At 24.2% G+C, this 11,589-nt stretch overlaps 2 protein-coding genes across 2 annotated transcripts; both read right to left on the reverse strand.

The window, feature by feature from the left end:
* Window positions 1-932: 932 nt before the first annotated feature.
* LOC107999724 (sorbitol dehydrogenase) lies at window positions 933-6,427 on the reverse strand. Its single transcript, XM_017059733.3, has 8 exons — window positions 6,218-6,427; window positions 4,716-4,749; window positions 4,320-4,480; window positions 3,427-3,590; window positions 3,123-3,307; window positions 2,574-2,752; window positions 2,324-2,445; window positions 933-1,943 (listed from the first exon to the last, which is right to left on the reverse strand). The coding sequence occupies exons 1-8, from the start codon at window positions 6,269-6,271 to the stop codon at window positions 1,793-1,795; spliced, it is 1,050 nt and encodes a 349-aa protein (XP_016915222.2). The 5' UTR covers window positions 6,272-6,427; the 3' UTR covers window positions 933-1,792.
* Window positions 6,217-10,757, reverse strand: LOC107999639 (uncharacterized). The gene is made up of 5 exons (XM_017059597.3): window positions 10,622-10,757; window positions 10,194-10,335; window positions 9,695-10,073; window positions 9,259-9,543; window positions 6,217-9,177 (listed from the first exon to the last, which is right to left on the reverse strand). Exons 1-5 carry the CDS (start codon window positions 10,685-10,687, stop codon window positions 8,514-8,516), a joined length of 1,536 nt encoding a protein of 511 aa, XP_016915086.1. The 5' UTR covers window positions 10,688-10,757; the 3' UTR covers window positions 6,217-8,513.
* Window positions 10,758-11,589: the final 832 nt, after the last annotated feature.

Genomic DNA, 11,589 nt, shown 5'->3' on the forward strand with positions numbered 1-11,589 from the left:
CATAAAGCATTCTAAATCTTTTTTTTTTAAACTTATCAGAATAAAATTTAAAAAAATCGAAAAGATCTTACATTTTTGTAATCTGTACGAAATTATATTCATAAAATTATATTTATATATTTATCAAAATAAAATTTTTAAAAACTGGAAGAATTCTATATTTTTTTATAATATAGAAAAATATAAATATAAAAATAAAATGAAGTACTGGTATATTTGTTCATGTCGCGTATTTCGACAAAAGACAAAACTTGAACATGAGAGTGACTGGAAAACAGACTGCATGTTTTAAGTGCCACTTGTGTAACGTAGAAGGCTAATAGAAGAAGTCATGCAGTGTCATTGTTGGTAGACAATATCACAGATGGTTAAGTTTCTCTACACGAATATTTGTGATTCATTGAAAACCATTGAAAACCAGTACTCAACATACCTTCTATCGTGCATTCTCCATAATATTTGCAACGTATCAAACGTTTTTTTTTTTATAAATATCATTTTACTGTATTCTTCTTCAAAATCGATTTATATTTATAAAATTTTAATCAAACAAAAACTAATTTCATGCAATAAAAAAAATTAAAGAAACTTATTAAAACTTATCAAAATAATAATCTTAGCCAATTTGTGAGATCAATCGTTATATGGTTAAAATATAAGCTAATTATAGTTAGTATTAAATATGTTAAAATTGTTTATCTACTTTATTATGTTATTAGTGTTACTTACTTAACCTTATATGTTCAATTTGCAATATACGTTATATTGCATGTTTCCAATTTAATTTTATTTCCTTCTATTTTTTTTTCTTACCTTAAAACACAATGTTAATCACTAATTAGAGGTAATAAAATTTTTTTTTTCATCTATTTATAGAAATTTTAATTATTCGAATAAAGATTAAATTTATTTCATACAAGTAAAGGGAATAATAAGGGAATAATATATAATTTATTCATCTTTATACATAGATAATAATGATTGATAATGAACAATAAAAAAAATATCATGCAGTAGATATTCGATTCATTCACAACCATTTACTTCTTGAAAGATGAAAAATATATGTATTTACAATATACAATACGAGTGTATGTATTTTATATTATATATTATTATTAGCGAGTTATCGTTTACGTATACTACATATGTATATAATTTCCATTAAATTTCGATGTGAATCGTATCACAACATATTGATCACAACACAGCGACATATGTATTTTTTTATCATAATATTATTCATAAGTTTTACAATAAAATGATAAATGTGCATCACATGGTAAAATCGTATTGAATATAAGAATTTAAAGGTTATTTAGTGGTGATTGTATAGTTAATATTTTAAAAACGCGAACTATACTACGCAACATTCTTCTTACAATACACACAGTTTGTATAATTGAATGATAAAAAAACAAAATCTACGTATGCATATTTACATCAATGTCAAATGTTAAAATAAATCGACAATTTATGCCTACGCGTGCCTGCCGCGTGTATGCAACACAATATATGTCAAAATATATATATGTACACAAAACGCATAATTAAACACGCATATTAAGCGTGAATTATTCATCGTTAACCTTAGAAGTCCACAAAACATTTAATGTTTTGTAAATATATCCAATAAAAATGTCATTTAAAAACATAAATGTATTGTCAAATCCTCTTCAAATCTTTCGTATTAATAATGGATATATTTTTCAGTTAAATTAATTTTTCAATTCTCGTATACATATATCACTGGATCATGTCATAATTCCTTTCGTTCGTCATTTTTACTTTTTTAATTGCAATGTATCATAACTTTGACAACATTCTGGCCCGACTTCGAAGTCTCGAAAGCTTGAACAGTATCTTCTAATTTATAATTGTGCGTTATCAATGGTTTCACATCTATTTTTCGGGAAGCCAAGAGATCCAATGCGTCGGCATAACTGAGGAAAAATAAAATGGAAAATATTATTTAAAATTATATTCATAGATATAATTGATATGAATGCGACAACATATTGGATATTGGATACAAAGAAATATTCTTACGTTATTCTATTATCTCCATGTCGTTTTAAAAACTTAAATAGAGTACTGAAATTACTAAAAATGTATCTTTAGTAATTTTTCCTCTCTTAAACAAATCTTGTTAAACAAATGACAAGCGAGAATATATTATGACGACTGATACATGAATGTTACTTATGTGCATAGCATTTAATAAAGAAAATTAAAAATTTAAATTAGTATGAATCAACAATGAGATCGGAACAAAGATATCTCTCTTCTTTTATTTATAAGAAAAAAAAAACTTAATACGTACTCGTTTGCATATCGAAATACACCTCTAATATCAACTTCTCTTATGAGTGCATTTATCAATGGAATTCGAACTTCTGGTGGGCCCATTCCTACTAAAACAGCCACTCCGCCGGATTTAGTCGCCTAAAAATTATATATATAAAATTGAATAAATATATTTTATTCAATTAATAACTCAATATAATAAAATAATTCTTATATTTTTTATATTCTTATATTTTTTTAATTTTTTGAAAAAAAAAAAAACTTACGAAAATTGCTAAGCGTATCGAAGACTCAGCTCCACAAGCATCAATTGTCTTGTCCGGTTCTTCTCCAAAAAGTTCAATAATTTTTTGTACAGTCTTTTCCTCCACATCATCTTTTTTTATCAATAACGTTTCGTTAGCACCGAGTTGTTTCGCAAGATCTAATCTACTTTGCATCAGATCTAAAAAAGGGAAAGATAGATTGGTATTTTTAGATTGCAAATATCTATATATAATATCTACGTTGATAACTGCATAAAAAACTTTAATCGTTTTATTGGACTTATTAATGTTTAATCCACTTTAAATAACTAATAAAATAAACCTTATTATTTATTTATTTTCTTATCTATATATCTCATTGGAATTGAACAATAATTTTAACATTCAACTTAATATTTTTTAACATTCATTTATTTTAATATGATTGAACATTCTCTCTAATTAACTTTCTTAATTTCCAACCCACATAGAAATAAATTATTTTAATATTACAAAAAAGAAATCACAATTCAAATAGGAGATAAAAGAGTGAGATAAAATGAAACATACCGGTGATAACAATTTTACTAGCTCCCATAGCTTTTGCTACTAATAACGATACCAAACCGATAGGTCCGGCTCCCAAAATTAAAACTTTTGAACCGATGCCAATGTTCGCACGTTTGCAAGCATGAACACCGACCGACAACGGTTCCAACAGTGCTCCTTCAGCCAGTGACACGTGATCCGGTAATCTGTGATGTAAACCAATAATTTTCACGGTTAGAAACGTTATTTTTCTTCGCGTATAAATTAAATCGTATTGCGCATGACGGAGAAAGAGAAGGGAGGAAAGTAAAAGACGTTGACTCACTTGAAGCAAAAATCAGCGGCATGTTTGTAGAAACGTCTCAGGCTACCATGCACTGGAGGAGTAGCGCAAAATACCATTTCTTTGCACAAGTTGTAACGTCCTTCCTTACAAAACTTACAATATCTACAGGATACTCCAGGTTCGATGGCCACTCTATCGCCAACCTTATGTGTTAAAATTAAAACGTTATAAAATTATTATTGCAATTAAATATAATAGTCTCGTGATATAGAATTCCAAAATGAGTAAAAAGAGATATTAATGTATGTATATATCATATGAATAATTATTTAATTAAATTTAATAGATGTATAGAAGCAATAAACAATGTATGTCATATTTATCATACTATCTCCAAATTATCTAATTAAATAATTCTTATTTCGCGAATAATACTATTGCCATATATGTATGATAATTTTTATCATATTTATTTCAATTGGAATATATATCTCAATAAATTTTTTCATCGTATTTATGTGATAAAAAATTTTATAGAGATTATTTTATCCATGCAACGAATAATTGCAAAGTATAATTCTACATATAGATAATTATATAAGTAGAGCATACATCGATATCGAAACCAATAATAATTTCTCGATTTCACATTACAATATCTTAGATGCAAAATAACTATTTCGAAATTATGTAATGATACATAGATTACGAATTTATGCATTTATTATGGAAAGTTTTAACTTTTAATAAAAAATTTACTAAGATTCACGTGACATGCAAAAAGCCTTAAAATAACTCTTATGATATTTGAATGAATAAAACGAATCTTCGTTTTTTCAATCACTTAATAAAAATTTTAAATATTGATTTTAAATATAAAAAAATTTTTAAAATCTCATGACAACATATAATAGATATAATAATGTGTGTACCTTCAAATTTTTCACATTTTTTCCAAGTTTGACGACCACTCCGGAAGACTCATGGCCCATTATCATAGGTTTGTGCACTACAAAATCACCGATTCTTCCGTTCACCAAATAATGAACGTCGGATCCGCAAATTCCAACGCAGCCCATTTGAATGAGCACCTCTGAAAGAGAACCAGTTGTCGAAAAATTATATCCATTTATTACAATTCCTTCGGTCTAAGTTGCATATAAAAATAAATATTATTAGTGATAATTTCAATAAAAATTTTATCTATTATTAAAAATTTTATTAAAAATTTTATGATGTGACGAAGAGAACAATCGAACTAAATATTCGTTTTTTCATATATCATTGTATCGTAGATATTTATTCATTAAACAAAACTGAAAGCTTACCATCCTGGTTTGGTTCCTCGATCGGAGTTTGTTCCTAAAATTAAAAAAAAAAAAAAATAATGATAAAGTTAAAAATTAAATCGTGTATAACGATAACGTATCATATTTTCAAGAAAATTTAAGTTTTAAAGGGTTTTTCATCAAATAGAATTAAGATGCTTATCATACATAAGTATGTTCGATCAAATATCTATTTTAATAGAATGCGAAACGTCATAGAAGATTAGATACGAACGTAATGGCATAATTTAAAATTTCTTCATTTTTCTAATTCTGCGTTTTTTTTTAACAATAAACTTAATCAACAATAATTTATGTAATAATATATAAATACGTATAATTATATTCGATAAAAATAAATAAGGAATAAATATATATATTTTCATTTAAATTGTAATAAAGTTTTATTTCTAGATATAAGATATAAGATTAAGAGGAATTGAGGATACTTGAAATTTCTTCTTCGAAATCCAAGAAATTTTAAATTCTCGAACCGAATCTTTTTTCCCTAGAGAGAGAAAAAGGAATAGAGAAGGAATTTTGGAAAAAAAAAAATTTTAGCAAATCCAGAAATCAGATTTTCACCCATCTCTGAGGCAACATAACATTAGAATAGACGCCTGTTATATATAGATAATGCGGAACAGATTGGTAATCGCAAATAACCAGAGAAGGAATAATGACGAAAATGGCGAACCCTGTCCTTGCAAGTACCGACGTACACCGACGTCCCGTCTCTGACGTTCTAAATGTTAATCGTATTAACGGCAATTTCAATTGATAGGACAGGAAACAAAGGAGTTAAGCTAAATCGCCTCTTCAAAACACGCCGTGAACTCGTCTCGTGTAATATCGTTTACGTTTCTCTCTTTTTTCATTCCTATGTTCCTGTGTTTTCTTTCCTTTTCTTTTCTTTTTTTTTTTTCATTAACCGTAACTAAGGTGAACTGTGATGTAAACGGCGCATTTTTATAATCATCGAAAGAAAAGATAACATATAAGAGATCGAAATATTTTCATTAACAACACATTTTATATAAACGAATCTTAATTATATGATTATGATTATGATTATGAACAATTATTTATTTTTATTTCTTAAGGAGATATACGTACAGATACGTACAGTTGGTTGCAGAAGTATTCCACTTTCGTCGTCCTGTTCTTCAACAGAAAATTTATCTTTACATTGTAATTTTATCTTAAAACGGTAATAAAACAGAATAAAGTAGTAAATGTTTATCAAACATTAAATTTCAAGTCTCTTTCTTAATGATACGATATAATTTTTTACGTAAGGCCGTATCAAATAATGCGGTCAAATACTTTCATCACCAACTGTATGTGCATATGTATGTAAGTACTTTACTCCGAGTCATATATCGCACTTTATGCTACAGAGGCGCGTTAAAATAATCGATTTATCACATAAAAAAACGTTTATCATCGGGATGAAAAAGTTGAGAACAGGGATGAAGGATATAAAAATTTGCAATACTGACCAGTCTAATATCGTTGATACCGTAAAGGATAGCTGTCAAATTGTCCTTGGCCATGCTAAGATATCGCGTTTGGACAGTATAGAAACAAACACTTTAGAAGAAGTGGTCTCCCGGTATCAGGAATATTTAACAGAGGAGCACTGAAATGAAACTCGAACTAGAAAAGAAGAGCTCGCGCGACTTTATATATAAGCAGTCTCGCGATCGCCACATACGAGCTACCTTATCATCCGTACCCTGTAATCATTTTTATGAAAAAAATATCGATGTATCTAGGCAAATTTTCACGATATGTGCTACTTTTGTCTCATTTCGTATTTTTATCGAAAAATCTTTCCCCTTTCTTTCTCCTTTTTTTCTTTTTTCTTTTTTTTTTTTTCAAAAATTTACATACATAACATTCAACACTCGACTTTTCGTTTGAAACTATTTTTTTTCGAATCGAACGACCGCTGGAGTGAAAACTTAGTTTTCGTCAATTCAGTTCAAAGTTCAAGATCGTTGCTCCATTACAAAATAATATGTTTATGATAATTGAATGTTATGCGCTGCTACTTGGGAAAATTTTTTCTCAAAATTTCCACTGAAACATCCTGCAACATGTTTATTATCTTTAAGATATCACAATGTTCGTAAATATTTTATTTTTATTTATTTATTTATTCGTTTATTTGCTTATTCATTTTTACGAACATATGCACAAATATTTATTAATGTATATACTAGCAAAATTAAATCTTATTATATAAAATATCTACAAATAGAATTTATGATGAAAATGAACGATATATATTCACCAATTGATATACTGATATTAATTTTAATTCTCAAGAATTTATTGAAATAATTGTAAATATTGATTTTTAAATATAAACAAAATTAATATTTATCTTAATATTTTTAAGCAATTTTCAATCTTTGTATTCAAAAAATTTCAAAAAATTAAAAACCACATTTTATCTGTTAAATTTCGTATAAATGCTATTATAATTATAATTTTTTTCTTAAAATGATATATTTCTTTTAATTCTCTTATTATATGAATAAAATTATCAAATAAAGCTTTGCTAAGAATGGAAAGAAACATACGATCAAATTTTTATATATATCTCATTTACAGAGATAAAATTAATTATACAATAATTTTAAAGTGTATCTCATTAGATTTCAACAAAAACATAATTTTAAAATATGAAAATATTTATTGGAATTTTTTTCTTTTCCTTTTTTTTTCTTTTTTTCAAATTAGTTTATACATGTATGTATGTGTATGTACATCTCTTAAAACTCAATCGAAACGAATTGTCGGTTATTAATATTATTTATAGATTATAAATAAAAATAATATATATAAATTTTTTACAAATAAAATCAATAATATCATATATTAACATATAATAATAATGAAGACATATAAAAACACAATAACTGCTACAAAAGAATCACAATCTATAGATTTAACTGAAGAAAGAACCCATTATATGTGCAAAATACCATAAATGTGGATATCATACATATGATTGAATGTATTTAATAAAATAATTAACATTTTAATTTTTATTTTAAGTTTGTTCTATTAATATATATTAATTATATATAATTATGTGATTCGTTATATTAAAAATTATTATTATTATCTATAATAGATTTACATAATCAGAAAGACAAAATATAATTATATAATTCGTTATATTAAAAATAATTATTATTATCTATAACAGATTTACATAATTAGAGAGAGAAAAAAAGAATGCATCTAAGTATAATCATACAAATCTATATACAAATTACTCACTAAAATCTTCGTGTATCTCTTATGTAAACTTATATATATTTAATATATCTATATGCTTTATTATAAAAAAAAAACAATATTAAGAATTGATACATACCACATTTGATAAACTTACAATATTATTAAATATATTAAATAATTCAAATTTCATTTATTCTCATCTTATTTTTCTTTTCTTTTATTATCTTCGTGTTATGTTTATATATAAAAATAATCATTGAATCAAGTTATGTATTTTAAATAAAAAATTTACAATATATAAAATTATATTTATAAAATATTAATTTTATAAATATTCAAATTATAAAGTATAATTTAACAAATTTTGGGAAGAAAAAAGCTTACTATTAATATAAAAATGATTGAATTTTTATTAATATATTAATATATATTTTTTTTCGTTTTATTTTCTTTTCTTTTTATTATTTCTTTTTTTTTTTTTTCCATCAAATAAATTATCTATAATGAATAATAATCATATAAAAATGATTATTATGATTTTTATTCCCAACCCCATATTCCTGTCGATTGTTTAATTGTATCCCTATTCTCCCTTCTAATTCTAGTTACTGCATTTGCCTCTCCTTTCACAAGAATTCTTCTAGAATGCTCTCTTTTTTCACGTTTCTGTAAAGCTGCTTTCACTTTTTTTTTAATAATTTCAGGAGCAATTGTGGCAGCTGTAGTAGTACTATACATACTTTTGGAATCACTTAATTTTTCTACATGTTCATCATCTAAATTAAATGTTTCTGTAGTAAAAAATGAATTCGTTTCTTCATTATTTGTCACATTTAAATTATGTGAATTTGAATTTATCACATTTTCATTTGAATTACATATATCGATATTTTTAACACCTTCTGCTATAATATGATTTTCTGCAGATGATACAAATAAATTTCTCTCTTCATTTGTTACCGCATTTACAAATGTTTCCTCCGATGTACATGTAAATTCACTTTTCACAGAATTCTCGACTTGAAGTCTTAAATTATTAATTTCACTATCATTTATACTATTTTCTTCATCCACATTCTCTTTACATTCTTCCTCAATTTCTTCATCTTCAGATTCAATCATTCCCATTTCTTTCAAAAGATCCTTCTCCATTTGTTTTGTAAGACCACTGGCTTTAATTTCCACATCTATACAATCTTCTCTTCTAAACATAAATTTAATTACATAATTTAAATTAAAAACTTGCATTATTAATATTTGCTTTTAAATTTTTATTACCACTTACAAAATATCTTCGAACATTGGATATAATTCACTTTCATAACCAAAACGTCTTTTAAAAAAATCACGAACACAATTTACATCTCTTTCGAAATAAAATTTAGCATCTACATGCTCAGTGGAAATCATTTGTGGAAAGTCAATAAGAATTGCTTTTCCACTGTTTGTTATCATAATATTAAATTCATTAAAATCTCCATGAATAACACCATGATTTCCAAGTTTTACAATCATATTCATTAATTCATCGTATAATGATTCAACATCATCTATCTTGTACACACCACATCTAGAACATCAATATAATTCATAATACTGAATATAACATAATTCAAAAATACTGAATAATGTAATATTAAAAATATAAAAGTATAAAAATTTTATTATGAAAATATATATATTATAAATATATTATAATATATAACAATAATTTCACTTACAGAGGTCCACCTTCAACCAGCTCCATAACAACACAATGTCTATTGAGATCAATTGGTTCAGGTACCGGAAATCCTCTATCAAAAAGTGCTTTCATATATGCATATTCTCTTGTTGCTGATATTCTAGATAGATATAACCATGATGCTGATTTTCTGTGTTGATGATAATCTCTTTTACCTTTAATATTTCTGAAACAAGTTCTTCCTAATCTATGTAGTTTCAAGCATACTTGATTTCCATTATCACTTGCAACTATATATATATTAGATTCTTTTCCCACTCCAATTTGATTACCAAAAGAATTAATAGTACCTCTTTGTGCCAAAACCTTCAAAGCTAAATAATCATAACCAGCATTTGTTAAACGATAACCATCATCTAGAAAGATAAAATAAATATTTTATTATTTTTTTTATTATATATTAATTATAAATTATAATTATAAATTATAAATTATAATTTAAATAATATTATATATTATTTAAATTTTCAACTAACAATGTTTTCCACGTTCATAACTGAGAAGTTTATGCTTGCATAGTTCTTTCAATAATTTATGTACTCCGCCATAACGTAAATTTGCTATTTGCGCAGCTAATGAAGCAGGAACAAGTTCATGATTCTTCATTCCCATTTCAATCTACAATAATAAATTATTTTATAATAAAATTTTAAAAATTATAAAGAATATACATTTATAATATACATTTATAATATAATATAATAAAATACATTTTATATTAAAAATAATAAAAAAATCTGATAACATATATGAATTTATTATCGAAATATAAAATTTCAAAATTTTTATATAACCTTATACAATATTTTGTATATAAACTTAAACTTAAGTATTGCATGTGAAAAAGTGAAAATATAGTTTTAATTTAATCATATATAATTAATAATAAATAATTAATATTTACCGCTGTTAAAACTCGAAAATCATCTCGAGTTAAATATCGTAAAATTGTTACATTTAATTTTCCCATGTTTATTTCAGGCTTCAATGCTTCACGAATTCCCGAATCATGGATAGAAGATTTATTAGATGCTAGACATACACGTAACTAACCTCTATATATATTTAAATACTTATCGTTAAAATATATTTATATAAAAATATTTATAAAAATCGAATATAATTTATTATTTTATCCAAAATTAATTACTATAATTTAATTTACATTTTAAAATTAATAATATATTATTAATTCAAAATATATAGAATTATTAAACAATAAATTTAAATATTATATTTAATTAAAAAATTATTATTTATCTATAAATTAAACATGTACAAAAATTATTTTGTTACTATCATGTTAATAATTAATTAATTTAAAATTAATTTATCATATTAATAGATTACTAATAAAATCTTTTTACGTAACATTTAGGTATTTTTAAACAGAAGAAATAAATATTTACCTATAGTACAGTATAGTAACATATAGTAACATAAAATTACATTTTAAAATTAAATTTTTTAAAATAACATTAAATTATAAGTGAATAAAAATAAAAAATTACTTTATTTTAAAATTTACTAAATAAATTAGTAATGAATAATATTAATACTACTATTTTAAATTTGAAAGAAAATAATTAATTAAATATATATCAGATAAAAATTCAATTAATCAAGTAGTAAAATAAAAATTTATGATTGTTATATCTAAATATTAATATTAAAAATACTTTTGAACATACATTGAAATACAAAATTTTTTAAAACAATAAGAAAATTGTAATAGTAATATTTGTACAGTACAAAAAATTAAATGATATTGCAAAATAATGCTGCATAAAACGAAGTACTAATTCAAAAATTTTCTAAATTAATATTATAAATCAAGATCTTAATTCAATGATAAATTTACGAAATTATTAT

This window comes from Apis cerana, linkage group LG6, assembly GCF_029169275.1.
Source record: "Apis cerana isolate GH-2021 linkage group LG6, AcerK_1.0, whole genome shotgun sequence".
Taxonomy (NCBI): domain Eukaryota; kingdom Metazoa; phylum Arthropoda; class Insecta; order Hymenoptera; family Apidae; genus Apis; species Apis cerana.